This window comes from Empidonax traillii, unplaced genomic scaffold (genome assembly GCF_003031625.1).
Source record: "Empidonax traillii isolate 1590-97213 ecotype Southwest subspecies unplaced genomic scaffold, ASM303162v1 scaffold319:size813200, whole genome shotgun sequence".
Lineage (NCBI taxonomy): Eukaryota > Metazoa > Chordata > Aves > Passeriformes > Tyrannidae > Empidonax > Empidonax traillii.
The window spans coordinates 712,615-728,876 of record NW_020955512.1 but is presented as its reverse complement, the minus strand read 5'-3'; the positions used below and the strand labels follow the sequence as shown (position 1 = coordinate 728,876).

At 45.1% G+C, this 16,262-nt stretch overlaps 1 protein-coding gene across 3 annotated transcripts; it reads left to right on the top strand.

The window, feature by feature from the left end:
* The first annotated feature begins 310 nt into the window (after positions 1-310).
* On the top strand, positions 311-15,951 carry SKIL (SKI like proto-oncogene). 3 transcript variants are annotated; one of them, XM_027891321.1, is made up of 7 exons: positions 311-364; positions 1,283-3,208; positions 7,739-7,836; positions 9,175-9,413; positions 9,649-9,893; positions 10,907-11,131; positions 13,373-15,951. In XM_027891321.1, the coding sequence occupies exons 2-7, from the start codon at positions 2,102-2,104 to the stop codon at positions 13,532-13,534; spliced, it is 2,076 nt and encodes a 691-aa protein (XP_027747122.1). In that variant the 5' UTR covers positions 311-364; positions 1,283-2,101; the 3' UTR covers positions 13,535-15,951. The 3 variants fall into 3 exon arrangements, with proteins under 3 accessions (XP_027747122.1, XP_027747124.1, XP_027747123.1); XM_027891323.1 differs by lacking the exon at positions 311-364 and adding an exon at positions 626-653; XM_027891322.1 differs by lacking the exon at positions 311-364 and having other exon boundaries at positions 1,149-3,208.
* Positions 15,952-16,262: the final 311 nt, after the last annotated feature.

Below are 16,262 nucleotides of genomic sequence, written 5' to 3'. Positions count from 1 at the left end.
AGAAACAACACTTTTTAAATGTCTATTACGCGCATATACATCTCTCTATACATTTAATACAATTTTTAACGCGTCCTGCCCTCTCCCGCGGGCGCTGGGGGCAAGCCGTGCCGTGTTCCCCCGGCGCTGAGGCGGTGGCGGTGCCGGGGCGGGGGGGGAGGGGGGGAGGGGCGGGCGGGCGCTCCCGCCGCTGCCCCAGACAGTGGGCGGGGCCGGCGCGCGCCGCCGGCGGGTTCGTGCCCGCGCGCCGCCGCCGCCGCCGCCGCCGCCGCCGTCTCGGTCTCCGCAGTGAGGTCACGGGTGGGCGGCGCGATCGCGGCTCCCGCTCCGCTCCCCGCGGCCGCCCGAGCCCCCGCGGCGCCGGGTGAGCACCGGGGAACGCCGGGGACCCTCCGGCACCGCCGCGGGTGGGGAAGGGTTGTGGAGGGGGGGGGTGGTGGAAGGGCGGGAGCGCCCGCGGGGGATGGGAGGGAGGGAGCGGCGGCGGCGGCGGCGCGGAGGCGGCGGGGACAGGGGGACAAGGGGAGCGCGGCGGGGAGGGGAGCGGGAGGTGCGGGGCGGACAGCGGGGAGCCGGGCGGGGCGGAGGGGACAGCCCGGCGGCGGGAGGGGGAAGGGCTGAGCCGTGCCCGGAGCGCTGCCGGCGGGGCCGGGGTGAGTCACGGCGCGGGGAGGGAGCGGCGGGATGCGGCGTCCCGGGAGGGGCTGCGGGGCCCGGGGACGGTGACCGGGAGGCCGGGGGGGGGGGTCGGTGCCGGGCCCTGGGCTCGGGGGAGCGCCCGTCCTGCGGGGTGTGCTCGCCGGGAGAGCCGCTCCGGGCCGCCCCCTCCCCTGCCGGCATCGCCCGTCGGCCGGGCTGGTCCCGGGGCTCGTCCCGGGGCTCTGTGAGTCACCGGCAGACGCACCCTACCTCTGGCAGGGAACCCCAGCATGGCTTGGTTTTAAAAGGGACCTTAAGGCTCGTCTCATTCCATCCCCCTGCCACGGGCAGGGACACCTTCGAGGTTGCTCCAAGCCCCGTCCAGCCTGGCACTGGTCACTCCCAGGGATGGGGCAGCCACAGCTTCTCCGGGCAACCTGTGCCAGGGCCTCCCCATCCTCACAGGGAAGGATTTCTTCCTTGTATCAAATCTAAACCTCCCCTCTTTCAGCTTAAAGCCGTTCCCCCTTGTCCTGTCACTCCGTGCTCCTGTCAAAAGTCCCTCTCCAGCTCTCTCGAAGCCCCTTTAGGTGCTGAGCAAACCCCGGGATTGCCTGTGACCAGCCCCTCTCTCTGTTCACAGGTTCTCAGGAAGGACTGGCAGGACTCCGCTCTAGCACATGAATTCAGCCCATGGCCTGGATCTCACCTCTATTACTAATAACTCGGGCTGGGAAAATTCTGACACACGCCAGTGACATCTGGGCGAAAGGTGACTCTCTAGGGACGTTTAGCTTTTGCTGGTCGATCTGGATCAGCCTTTAGTTTGAGGATTTATTTGTGAACTGCCATAGGAACTCTCGCGGTGGTGGTGAAATCATAAAGCTGGCAGCACAATAAAGCAAGCCCTTGAAAATTGTGTTTGATCTCCGGGAGCCGAAAAGTGCTGAATAAAATTTTCACACAACTTAAAACTACGTTTTGGATTGGCCGCGTTGAGATTGACGTTCTTCGAGCTGAGCCCATTTTTCTATTTTAATATTTAAATAGAGACTTTTTTGGAAAGACAGTATATTTTTTAAAGGTAAACTATGATCAAGGATGGACATGTATCAGCGCATCATTTTTTACTAAATAGCTGTACAAGACTACTGTGTAAAATAGTGGGTAGGGTATGAAGAAAAGCCTTTTGTATAAATACTGCAGTGGGTTTTTTATATTAGAAAATTCAACAAATAACAAAAAAAGTTGTGTAACCTCTCCATTAGTAATTTTATGGTATTACATGCAAAATGGGTTACAGTTTTTACTGTTGGAGGCTGAAGAAGTAACATTTTACTGAAAGGATTGTGAAACTTGTTCTACCTGAGGTAATACAGGATCACTTGAAACTATTTTTTATATGAACAAGCAGGAAAATGCACATTCAAGACTAACTTAATTACAGTTCTGGTGTTCAGCAATGGAAAGCCCACAGATAAACTTCCCTCTAGGTCTGGTTTCAGACCAGAAAAGGAGCAGGATCCAAGAGGATGGGAGTCCTCCACTGAAAAAAGCAATGACAGAAATGCATGTAAATAACAAAGTACAGGCTGTAATAAATAAATTGCCAACAATAAAGAAGGAAAACTTGGATGACTATGACGAAACGCCTGTGGAGGCTGATGGGGAACCCGCCAAGCCAAACAGTGCTTCGCTATCTGAGCCTTTGAGTTTAAATCCAGGTTTGAAACACACGCTGGCACAGTTTCACCTGAGCAGCCAGAGTTCTCTGGGTGGGCCGGCAGCTTTCTCAGCTCGATATTCCCAGGAGACCATGTCACCCTCCGTCTTCCTGCCCCTTCCATCGCCACAAGTCCTCTCCGGCCCGCTGCTCATTCCTCCGGACAGCTCCACGGAGCTCACCCAGACCCTGCTGGAGGGGGAATCCATCTCGTGTTTTAAAGTCGGGGGAGAAAAAAGACTTTGCCTTCCCCAAGTGCTGAACTCGGTTCTCCGAGACTTCTCTCTGCAGCAGATCAACACGGTGTGCGACGAGCTCTACATTTACTGCTCGCGCTGCACTTCCGACCAGCTTCACATCCTGAAGGTTTTGGGGATTCTCCCGTTCAACGCTCCGTCCTGTGGGCTCATTACGCTGACGGATGCTCAGAGACTATGCAACGCTTTACTGCGCCCTCGCACTTTCCCCCAGAACGGTGCTTTCCTCCCCGGCAAGAACACCTTGGCCCAGCTGAAGGAGACTGGCAGTGCCTTTGAAGTAGAGCACGAATGCCTGGGCAAGTGCCAGGGGCTGTTTGCGCCTCAGTTCTACCTTGCTCCCGACGACCCGTGTATCCAGTGCCTGGAATGCTACGGGATGTTCTCGCCCCAGACGTTCGTGATGCACTCGCACAGGTCCCCGGACAAGAGGACCTGCCACTGGGGGTTTGAGTCGGCCAAGTGGCACTGCTACCTGCACATCAACCAAAAATACCTGGGGACGTCGGAGGAGCGGGAGCTGAAGCATCTCTTGGAGGAAATGAAGGAGAAGTTCAGTGAGAAAAACCAGAAAAGGACGCGGTCCAAAGTAAGTCCACCTTGCTCTGGTAAAACTCCCAAATCTCTTCCTGCTCACGCGTAAATACTTGTTTTGGAAGCGCGTTGCTTGGCTTTGCTAAGTGGGAACGCTTGTCACATCAAGCCCAAGTTAAATTTGTGAGAGAGCTTCACCATGGAAATAACATTTCTCATGAAAAGGGGCTGTAGTTTCTCTCCTCTTTGGGCTCTAAGGAACCACTCGAGCCGGCTTGGCTTCGTTGGTTCTCGTTCTGTTCCGAGGTATTACAGACTCTGGAAAAAATCAGGGCTGCTGTGGGAATTTTCATCCTCCCGTTTGACCTTTGAGTAGGTTTTATGCGGTGTGTGTCGCAGCAGCTGAGCAAGGCAGAAAGGAGCTTGAAAATCAAGTGTTACAGATGAATTCTTCATTTGTTATTTGTGCTCCAGCTCCCACACGTGGGCAGGGTGGCGACCTGGCTTGCTGGCCACCCATCTCATGACTTGTGTGCGGGGTGATGGTGCATTGCTAAAGGCCTATTTAGGAGCCCAAAGTCTGCTTGTTCAGCAGGAGCTTTCTGTTTAAACCACTTGTGTAGAGAAATATGCCGAAAAGAGGGGGGATTTAAGCAGCCCAAGTAATGAGCTGTAGGCCGGGATCTTGACAATGGTTAATAATAGACGTCTCATTTTTTCCTAAAATACTGCTGCAAGTCTGTGCTGTGGTTCAAAAATACAGGGCTTATTTGTCCCTTGGAGGGCTTCTATTTTAAATGATAAGACGAGCACCAGATAAACATTTACATCATAGGTGTTTCCATTCATAGAAAGGACAAGTTTTGGGTATAATTTAAACTTAAAGAGGTTTTTTTTAATGATTTCTGCCCCTTGTCTTTGTTTCTTTTTGGTGTATTTGGTGTTTCTGTGTCTGTTTGACAGCTCCTGGTTGGGTGATAAATCCAGTTTGCCTGCTGGATGTTTTGTGGAGGATTTCAAAATAGCAGCAAGAGCAGCCCAGATGGCTGAGCCCAAAAAGGGGTGCTATAAGCTGACACCTTTTGCCATAAATTCCTGCAAAGTTAGTGTTGCAGGAAGGCTTGCTGTAGTAACAGGTACTGTTACAGTGGTGTCAGTCTACAGGAAGGGGTTTTAGCAGCAAATTCCCATGGAAGTCTGCAGTATGGCATGCTTCCATGTGCTGAATTAGTTGAAGATGCAGTCTCCTAGCAAGGAGAGTTCGCTTTTCAACTGATAAAGACCTGTCAGTCTTCATCCCTGCAGTGCCAGTGTAGGAAATAAACTCCAGCATGGTGGAAATAGTCTTCCATATTTATACCTATAAATGCTGCTGCTTCCCTTTCCACGGCAGCAGATTTCAGACCATGAGATCTTTCGGTTTCGTGTGCACAGATGAAAAAAATCCAGCTGAAATCGGCAGTAGCAGCAATTTGGACTTTCTGCAGTTTTCTGTTGCAGACCATAATTCTTTCTTATAAAGCAACGTATGGAAAACCAGAGTGAGAAGCTGTGAAAACCTGAACAAAATTAAGTGGTGGGGGAGGATTTTCTCTTTGGTTTCTTTTTTCTTTTTTTTTGTCTTTTTGTCTTGTGGATATTCAGCTGGAAAGTATGAAAGATCAGAATAGTTTCAGAGGGCAGTGTTGGAGCACAACCTCTGTTTCCTTGTCCTGGGGAAGCTTGGGCTGCTTCATTTGTCTTTTCAGGGACCTATAGAATGATTTGGAAGGGACCTTAAAGCTCATTTTGTTCCACCCCCTGCCATGGGCAGGGACACCTTCCACTATCCCAGGTTACTCCAAGCCCGGTCCAACCTGGCCTTGAACACTTCCAGGGACAGGGCAGCCACAATTTCTTTCCCTCGTTTCTGTGGCGGGAGAGAGGTGTTAGGTACAACACGTAGACATTCCCTGTCCTTACTCTCCTCAGGGAATTTATTTGCAGGATGTTCCATGTGCCACTCTGTCACCTCCTCACCACCTTTGCTGAGTCAGCGCTCTGAAATGCTGCTGCATCTTTGTTATCTTGGAGGGCCCAGCGAGAGCAGTTGCCCTTGGCCAGGTCTTTGTCCCTCTAGTAATAGTAAATTAGTTCAGTCCCACAGCCTTTGGAGCATCTTAGATCCGTGGCGTTTCCCTCTGAGATCATTCACCTCACAGCGCATAAATATTCTGCTCCAATATTTTAAGAGCAGACAAAGTGCTCAGGAGGTTGATTCCCTTCTGTTCTTTGTGCTAGTAAGAAATCTGTAAGCTGTGTGCTCGATTGTCAGAGTTTCCTGTGGAGTTCTAGACTGCAGTGCCACATCCACCTGCTCTTCATGGAACAGCTGTCACTGAGCCTGTGCCGATGATCTCTGCGCTCGCAGATCCTCCTTCCCTTTGACTTTGCGACAGTTTCTGACCTCTCTGCGCTGAAACTTTGTCTTGCTGCTCAGATTTATTCCTTGAGTTGGTCACAGTGTGTGGAGGAAAGCTCAGTGTGAAGAGTTAATGTTGTTTCTGATTATTTTGTAAATCCTATCTCTGCTGTAACTACTGGATTAATGATTAGACTGAAAAAAAACTACCTATATATTACTATTCCTTGAAGAACAGCTTTGTCCAACTAGCTTAGAAGAAAAATAAGACATTTTTCTTGTAGCCCTTTCAAAGAGGTTGGGTATAACTAATTCAATTCGATCTGGATGTGTTGTGTTTACAGAATTATTTAAGAGCATCTAAAATAAACAAATTGTTTGGTAATGAAATACCATATATATATATTTATAAATATATGAGTAGATGCTTTATTTTATTAACCTATATGTGGAAGGAAGAATCCTGTTAGAAAATGACTTCATGTTTATGGTTACATCGCGTTTTCTTTCATAAGTAAAACTTTGATTGCATGCTGTGAAATTTATTTGCGAAATGCACATTAATGGGTGAACAGTAAAGTCAGTTTCCATTTGAAATAGGTTTAAAAAAAAATTAAAAATCTGACCTAATAACTGGAAAATAGAGATTGGATGATAGGCAATTTCATATGTAAATATATAAACATGTTAAAATGTAAGTTGTAAAATATGGACAAATGTGGTTCAGGGCAAAATCAGACTGCTTCATACTAGCTGCTGTATAAGCAGATTATATGTGATTATTTAAATTACTTGAATGATCTGAATAAGTAGAAAAAACTTCACCAGTGTCAGGATGAGGCCAATTTTTCTAGAGATTATTCAAGTCTTTATTATTTAAAGGCTCGATTATGAATTTACTACTCTGGAGCTTTGCTTCCTCGAGCCCTCCCTCTTTTCTGTCTGCATTGGGACTGATTGGAGGAACTGCAGGGGTGGAGTTAAATTTCATCTCCATTGTGAGAGCCGAGTTTAGGGGGCTGGAAGTTTTGATCAGGGTGGGATTTGGTCCCTCTCAGGGTCAGGTGTTGGATTCCAATCCTGTGGGATTCTGCAGACCATGGCACACACAATCCTGGTGTCACTGGGTGCTCTGACTGCCAGGGATGGAGTTCTGGGGCAGCTCGTTTCAGGGCGGGTAGTTGTAAACTTTTCTGATGATACAGCACACAAGCAGTGATATCCTTTGCTTCACTTGTATTTTCCCCTTTCCCTCACTTATTAAACCGTCTTCGTCTCGTCCTGGGAACTTTCTTGTCCTTGTCCCCATCTCGCTGGGGGTGGTGCTGAGGGAGTGGCTGTGTGGGTGTTTGGCAGCTGCCTGGGGTCAGCCGACCACACCCTACCCAAAAACCCACATCCCAGGGCTGTCTTAACACAGGGAAATTAAGAACCAATTTCTTAACTGCAAGTCTTGCTTAAATATATGAGGAGACACCTTCCCCCTGAAATTACCAGCAGCTTTGCAGGGGAGCACAAAGGATCACCAGTAACTTTGATTAAAGTGTGATTCCAAACATACTTCTTGAGACACACGGAACAGGAATCGTTATCCAAAGGGAGAATGCACAGAAGTTTTTAAGGTTGTATATTCTGATGCACCTGAGTTAATTTTGTTTGTTACTGCAAAGGGAATGGAGTTGTCACGTTACTGTGAGCAGCTCTGCCTGCTTCTCCAATAAAAATTCATGATGATTGAATAAAATTCTGTCCCTGGAACACCATCAAATTGTCCCTTTTTATTTTGTAATAAAGTATCTCACAGGTTCTTACTCTACGTAGAGATACTTTATTGCAAAAGGCTCCCACAACCTTTTGGGAATCCCAGTTTCTGCTTTCTGTTTCTCCCAAACTTGTTTAGCCTGCCTCTGGCAGAGTTCTGGGAACTCAGCAGAGCTTTTGGATAGGTTGGTAAAGAGATTTTCTTTTAATTTCGTCGCTATTTTGCCCATAATGGGAAATTTGAGATGGAAGAAACTTCTGTGGCTTGACCTCACCCTGAGGCTCTGCCAAAGACACCCCACTTCCCATACTCCAGTTTCTCTGGCGTGTCTGTATTCATGCTGTAAATGCCATTCCTCTGAGGAGTGTTTATGAAAATGTAAAGAACATGTTCCAGTTACCAATTTCTTTTCTTTTCTTTAGGCAGAGCCACAGCAGAACCTGGAATTATCGCAGTGGTATCCAGTTATAAAGCAAGAAGCAGAAACTGATCCTCAGCCACCCTCCTTTTTCCATCCCAGGTAGCTGAATTTCCTGGTTTAAAAGTATAAGCAGTGTCAAATATTTAAATATTTTTGGCTATTTAAGTGTAATTCAAACTGAAAAAAAAAAGGTATTTGCAACCTGGACTGTTAGAAAAACTCTAAAGGATCACACAGGGATAATTGAACCCTAACTTTTTATGCATTCCTTAATGTCAATACTAATGAACTGCTTGTGGTGCAGGACTCAAGCTGTGATCTGTGAGTGTTCTTTAGTAGGCAGTTCTATTGACACGTAATTAAAAATTTTGCTTTTCCGAGCGGAAATGACAGAAGATAATTTTTGACCTTCCTCACTGCAGTTACAATGCCCATTTACCATGAAGGCAACTTCATTTTCTTCCAGAAAAGACTTGCAAAAGGTGTTTGAAGTCTTTTCTTCCACAGTGGAGCAATGGCTGCAGCTGAGTTGTCTGCTGACTGGTTTCCTGGTTTGAGAAACCGAGTGCGTTTCCTCAACTTCTCACGCAGTTTGTCATCTGCTTCAGTGAGGGAAACAGTTTTTTTTGACCTCCCGTGTGCCCTCACCCCCTGTGGTTACTCAGAGGGGGGTTTGGGTCAGAGCAGAGCCTTTGGGTTAACAGCAGGCAGCAAAGCAGCAGAAAACCATCACGCTGGTTCCCACACAAGCACAGGAGTGGGGTCACTGCTGTGATGGTCCCTCACATTCCTGTTTCCATCAGTGCCTTCCTTCGCTCCAGCCTCAGGACTCTGATGGTCTTGGCACTGACCTGAACACATCTGGACTCTCTTCCCCTCTGTACTACACAAAAGCTGAGTGGTGAGGTCTGGGGGGTACACGGGGATGCTCCTGGGAGCCCAGGAAAATCCGAACAGGCTGCTCAGGGAAGAGAAGGTCCAGCACAGGCCTGGGACATCCCCCAGCACTGTCAGGATGCAGCTTTGCTGTTCAAGATGCTCATTCCCACTTCACTGATCACTTCCCCATCCTCCACTGCTAATATAAATATAAGGATTATGAAAATGCTAGAGAGTCTGGGTTCAGTGGCATTCTAATTTCACTCTTTGCATTTAAATGGAGACTTCATATGATTTTCTGTATGTTTTTTTTTCTTTTTTAATCAGCCATGTTTGGAAAATCCTTTCGTTTGATAGCCTCAAAACCTTATCTAGATTATCTACTCAGTGAAGATTAAGTGGATCGTTTGGATTTCCTTTTGCATAGGAAAAATTTAAAAAGGACGTGCTTATTTTTTACAGTTTGAACTCGTGGTAAATTAAATTTATTGCTCTGTACCAGCCATCATTTATTGTGTCTTACCTTTCACTATGGATTTTACTCTTCTTCTGTTTCAGTTACTACCTTTACATGTGTGATAAAGTGGTTGCCCCGAATGTCTCTCTTGCATCACAATACAAGGATGTTGCAAAAACAGCAGTCAAAGCTTCAGAAGTAATTAAATCCTCACCTGGGCAGTCGGAGAAGAAGCTCAGCAGTGGAAAGCACAAAAAACCTGCCTCCTATCCAGAGGTTTCTCTGGAAGAACAGGAAAAAATTGACTTGAGAAGCGGTGTGGAGCAGCACAAACCTTTAGGTGAGTGAGTGGTCACAATCACGTCGAAACCTTTGATTTTTGTCGCGTGGAATTTTGGAAAGCGCGACACCACCGAGCCAGAATTTCGCGACGTCACTTCGGGTTTCCAGAAATTCCTGGTGAATCTTGCTTTTCTTTGCCTTTTGGTTTGTTTGGGTTTTTTTTTTTTTCCCCCCCATTTTGAAGTTGAATTTCCTGTGGTTCTTAACGCCGTGTTCCCTTTTTCTCTGTGCAGATCCCCCCGCGGTGCCCACTCGTCCCGCCAGGGCTGGGAGAGCCGAGCGCGCTTTTTCCAAGCTCAGCAGGGACTGCGGCCGCGCCGAAGCCGGGGGTGACACACGGACCTTGTCCCCCACTCTCATGAAGGACATCAGCTGTGAGGACGACAAGGGCAAGATCATGGAAGAAGTCATGAAGACCTACGTCAAACAGCAGGAGAAGCTGAACACCATTCTGCGGAGGAAGCAGCAGCTTCAAATGGTACCGTGGCCGGTCTGAGAGCGTTTCACCTCTGCCACCAGAGAGCTGCTGGGAGCTGGCTGGGCCCAGAGGCAGCAGCACAGATCACAGTCATTTAGCAACAGCAAAACACACGGATCAGCTTTCCCCTCAGCTTGAATCCAGACACCGAATCTTTGGTATCCCTTACGCTCGGGAGGTTTGAGCCTGCTAATCATCGGTGTCTCTTTGGTTTGCAGCCGCTGGGTCCAAGCAGCTCCTGCTGCTGCTGTATCCTCTAAAATTGCTCGGTTTTCTGGATTTTAAAGAGGTGACATCAGTCCTCTGGGAATGGGCTTATCACTGCCCTGTAGAAAAAAAGAACACCACCCTCCTATTTCGGTTCGCTGAGGATTGTTTTTAGGGATTTTAGTTTTAGCCTTTTTGTAATAATGGCTGATTTTAGAGGCTGGTGTTCACTTGTGACATTTCTGCTTTCTGAATTAAGTTAAACACTATCTTTGCTTCTTACATTCATGGAACAGACCTAATATTTAATTTAATTTATTTTAGTTAAAGTGCTAGTCTCAGAATCTATGAGTTCGGGTAGGGCCTTAGAGTTACTCCTTTTAATTTGTTCTGCTCTTGGAGGTAAAGCTTGTAGCTAAGTTAAAAAAATTTAAGTCTTTAAGAATATAAAAATGCTAGTGGAAGAAGAAGCCAAACATGTTTATCCTTTTTTCTGATGATGCTCTTCTTACAACTTCAGAGTATACTTTAGTAAATCAGTGCTGGTGCTTTCTGAGGGTCACGGCTGGAAGTTGTGAATTTGTTTCTGGAAGCTTGGCTGCTTGGAAGTATAAAGAGTTTCTTGAAACTGAAATGCTTGCTACAGAATTCCAGGCTGTCATTGATAAGTAGATAAATACCATTATCAGTAGATAAATATGATCTTTTTTTGGTCTCATTGGTTCCAGACACACGTTTAAATTCAGGTTTTTTTACTTTTCTGGTCTTAGAGAAAAAGGTATATGTGATCTTGATTTTCTTTACAGGAAGTGGAAATGTTGAGTAACTCTAAAGCTATGAAGGAACTGACTGAAGAGCAGCAGAATTTACAGAAAGAACTCGAGTGTTTGCAAGCAGATCATGCTCAAAGAATGGAAGAGTTTTATTTTGAGCAGAGAGACTTGGAGAAGAAACTGGACCAAGTGATGAAGCAAAAGTGTAGCTGTGACTCCAATTTGGAAAAAGACAAAGAAGCTGAATATGCAGCCCAGGTGAGAAGGGAAGGTTTGTTTCCAACCAAACTGTGTTTAGTTATCAGGAAATGGTGAAGCTCTTGCTCAGGCACTTAAAGGTTTCATTTTCTCGCTGTGTTTTGACACCACAGACAAATACCAAAATAGGTCACAGTGACAGCAATATTTGTTTCCCTGTCCCTTGATTGAAACGGGGGTAGAACTTACAGAAACACATGATATTATTGGTGAAATATTAATCTTAAATGTGAGGTCTGTTATATCCTCATATAAAGCAAATTCTGTTCTGATTGTATACGGGCTTGCCAGTGGTAGAGAATTAACCAATCTCATTTTATTTCTAGAGATAAGCTATTCACCTTCTTCCTTTTATGTGAAAAAGAAAATCCAAACCTCTGAACCACGTTTTTGTCAGATCAGCAGCACAACTTGCTGCTCTTCCTGTTCCTGGGTGGTAGAATCTTCTGCACTGTCTGCTGAGCCCCCTCTGTGCTGCAGCAGAGCATCTGGCCAAGAGTTCTCTTGGAAATGGAAATTATATTTGTGTCTCTCATTCCTGCCCCTTGGATTCACATGTCAAAACCTGGGACATTGTTTTTTCTTTTCACTTTCCTTTCAGCTTTTAGTGTCGTTCCTTTATGTTGGAGGGTATTCATGTCACTGCAGTGGGACAGATTTACCCAGTGCCAAAGGGAATCTTGGAATACCCTTTTAAAGATCAGCTGCAGTTCTGATCAAATGTGTAGTGATGTGTTTTGTACCATGTCACAGAAAACTAATCTTAACAGACTCATTTTAAAAGTAAACAAAATCTAAAACTTAAGCTCAGCAAAGCTTTGTGGTCATGTATTTGTTCCTGACTGTAAATATATTTCCTGTTCTTACTGACTCAAAGTGAGAAACAGGCAGTACTTGAGAGACAGGTTTGGGTATTTTTGGTGAGCAGGGCAGAGAGACCCGCATCGTAAATCCTTCTCATGAATTTAATTTCATGACATCCCACTCCACTGATTCCTGGCCTTTGCTGCCAGAAATAATCCTCTCTGACTAAGGCCTGATTTACTAAACATCTGGTACAAGCCCTATTAGTGCAAGTAACAACGTGTTCTAATTCACGAAGATAATCATGCATAGCACGTTTTATGTGGCTCATGCAGCTTGGGTAAAAACCAGGGATTGTTCCCCAAGTGTTTCTTTTGAAGTTAGACTTTGAAAACTAAATACCTTCCTTGTGTAAAAGTTGAGTCTGTTATTACCTGTTGTGGTGCAGCTTTTCACAGCATGTAATTTGGGCTTTTTTCTCCACTTATCACATCCTGTAGTAGTTTTTGGTTCCAAGAAGTATCAGAGTTAAACAGAGGTCCTGGGAACAGGGAACTTGCCCAAGCCTTAATCCAGTGTCTTCCTGAAGCAGTTGCCCAGGCTGCCTTTTCTGTCAGAGGACTGTGGACTGGAAGGAACCCTCTGTGTGCATTAAACAGAATTAATAATTTGGGATTTGCTACTTGCTTAAAAGTCTCTTTTTAGGCCTGTCTGGGCACTGCCTTCTCCCCCTTTTTGGCTTCTTTATTGAACTGGCTTCCTTATTGTCTACTTTAGTTGTTGCTTCACCCTGTCAGTCATGGTAGGGCAGAATAACCAGTACTGGAACCTTTCCTTAGAGCTGGAAATCAAAACTCAGCCAGGGAAATGTGTGTGTGGGACGTGCTGCAACATGCAGGCAGTGGGCACTGTTGTGCTTCACTGAATGCAAGCCATTGAGTCAGAGGACTTGCATTAACAGCCTGTTACCGTATTCCAAAGATGGAGAAGGGACTTTATTTCTGTGTTTAAATGTAAAATATTTCACAGAAACGTTTGTGTGGACTCAGGTTTATGTTTAAACACTCACACGTGGTTATGGTCGAGATTTTCTAAATGCCATTTCTTGTAACTCTGTTTCCTTTATACTAAAGGGTATCAGAAAGCAGTGTTGGTGGGTTTGTTTGCTCTGGAAATGCTTTCAGGTATTGAAATAAAGAAGTAACATTTTGTCAGGTCGGAGAAATGAACCTGGGAAGTGAAAAGGTGCAGCTTATCCTGGGATTTGTGAAACATCTCATGCAGACACCATCCTAATCTTCCCAGCAGATTATGTGTGTCATCAACACGATCTGGTGTGACGGGTCCTATAACTACAATTTATATGTATCTAAAAACTGGATTTTCTCGTTTTTTTGCTAAAATGTGCTCTGCCTCTCTGTCTCTCCTGTTTCACAGCTGGCAGAACTGAGGCAGAGGTTGGATCATGCAGAGGCAGACAGACAAGAGCTTCAGGATGAACTGAGACAGGAACGAGAGGCACGGGAGAAGTTAGAGATGATGATAAAGGAGTTGAAGCTGCAGATCCTGAAATCTTCAAAAAGCGGGAAAGGAAAATAGGAATCGGAAGAGGAAGCACGACTGCCTCCTTCAGACAGGGTGTGTTGGTTTTTAATGAGTTGTGAACAATTTCTGTGTGCTGAGAAAAAGTGTTCTCTGCAGGTTTCTGCTTCCCAGGCGGGTCCAGATGAAGATATACATCGATATAAATAACTAGGGGTAGAGAGACATTTTTGGATTTTCCTAACCAATGAAAACCTGCATTGATTTGTACTGCTGTTTTTCTCAAACGATGACAAATATGAACCCCTTGGTTTAGAGTGACCATTTTTGTGTCTGTTTCTAACACAGTCTTAAGGACTCGACACCTTTTAACCCTGTCTGTTCAAACATGTGTGGGTATCTTTATTTTGCTATCAGTTGCACATCCACTTATACAAGTACATTAAGAACATTCTGAATTCTTCAGAGTCAAAAATAGTTCGGGTTTCAGTGAGAATTAAGTGTTCTTGAACTGAGGAAAGTCTTAAAGGCAGCTTTTCATCCTTTGGGTAATGCTCAAAATTGCCACAATGACTGATGATTGAGCCTCAAAAGTCATTTACCAGCATGAGTTTTCCCCATAATTTCATTGTGTGAAGTCAAGCTGATCTTTTCAGTATTGTCTATTTAACAGCTCGTTATCAATCTGAAGAGTGTTAGAGCCAGCACTCACCTGCTGTGCTGGAAGAAGAAAACATTGGGATTTTTTTAATTGACTAAAAAAATTACAATTACAGTGGATTCTTTGGAAGTTCAAAATTCACAAGTTTTCTTCTGTTTTCTTCCGTGTGGCAGGTGTGAAAGAAACATTAATAAAAGGCTTAAAGGTGGGGCTTTTCCTTCTGGAAACGGAGAAAGCTTGACTTGACTGCTTTTCAGATATTAATGCTTTCAAGAAAAATATTTATTAAGGAGTATGTGTTAATTTTTTTAGCACCCTAAGCCTCCACACTTTAAGCTTCGTGCCAACTTGTGGGTTTTTCTTCCATGACATAGAACAGGCCTTAACTGACATTGTGATCATAGCTTAAAAAAATTAAAATTCTGAGGTATGGCACTTTGAAAAATCCTTTTGATAGTCTCTGTATTTGACTGGCATGGTGAGGTTACCATGAGTTAAGAAATACAGCATGTTTGTGAAGCTATAACATTGGGAAATGTGTAATTGTACAGAATTACTGTTTTATGTGTATATATAATGTTTGAGTGCTTCTGAAGTCTGGTTCCTAGTGGATTAACTGCATGGCTACGGAGTTGGATGAAGAAATCCTTTATTTGCACTTCTCTCCAAAAAGTTGGGTGCAGCTGGCAGAGGTGTCAGCTGATCATGTCAGCGATAGGACTCTTTCAGTAATCCTAGTGTTTCACTACATAATTTTAACTCGTGCTTTAGCTCCTGGTTTTGAGGTACTTAGGTTTAATATCCTCATTAATTCAGTTAATTTTGGATGAAGCCACTAGTAAAAGCCTACACTGATTAATTTTTTTTTCCTCTGAACTTGTAAAACTGAAAACTTTTGAGCTCCTTTTTTGTTTCTGTGTTAGTGGCATAACAAGACTGAATATCACAGAGAAGGGTAAAATTGCACATATCTTTAAATGGAATGAGAAATGAGGTGGTAAATTAAATGTCATGGAGCCATAGGATGATTTTTTTATAGCTATGTACAATTTTGTTTATGAACTCTGTTTCATAGTTACACTGACAATTAAAGCAGGATGGATGAAAAATCATCAGTTATCTTTGTCAGTGTCGGTCAGAGTCACAGAATGGTTTGGGTTGGAAGGGACCTTAAAGATGAACTTGAACCACCCCCCTACCAGAAAAGGAAACCCAGATTATATTTTCCCCTTCTTCAGCTCCATCTCCAAATTTTTGCATTAAAAAAAAAAAAAAAAAAAAAGAAAAAGGCAAAGGAAAAGGAAAAGGCCTGTCTTTGCAGCGTGGTTTGGAGGGAAAGGTGCTGACTGAATAGCTCTGGCTGTGTGTGCAGCACTGGCTTTAAAAACACCGTGAATGTTTCATTGCAGCCACCACCAAACCCAGGGATGGCAGGAGAGGGGGCAGGAATATTGATAGGAGTGTGATGGGTGGGGAATGGAGCAAGATGTCCAACTTGCTTGGCAGATCCTGTGTTGGATTAGCTGGCTGGGCAAGGGAAAAAGGTGTCACTGAAGGATGGAGAGAGGCATTTCCAGTTGCTTTTCAGTGTCAGTGTTTGGACCCGGACTCGTCGGGCTGTCAGTGTAGATAACTAAGACCACCAGCTCGTTTCATACAGCTGCAGTGACTAATTCACCCAGTGTTAATAGCTTAGCTGTTGAATGTGTGGAATCCTCCTGGGATTCTGATATTGGAACACTGTATATTCCCTTTCCATGCAGGTCTTGTCTCTGTTCTGCTCACATCTCCCCTTCTGCCAGTGGTCGATGCCCAGCAGTGGCAGTGGAGGACTGGTAGAACCCAGGTTCCTGTGCCTCAGCCAGCACTTGGTAGACTGCTGGAGGCTCTTAAAATGCTGGTGGCTGTCCTTTGTACTAATATTTTCACCGCTGCAAGAATTCCAGCAGCTCTGGGGTGTTTTACCAATTCCAGCTGCAGACGAGGCCTCCGGATCGTTTCCAAACATCTGGCTGATAAAGCTAATGGGACATGTATTAAAATGACTTTAAAAGTAGCTTTGTAAATATTCCATTTAGTTGATCTAAAGATAGAATGCATTTTAAATTATTGTAATCCTCTTAA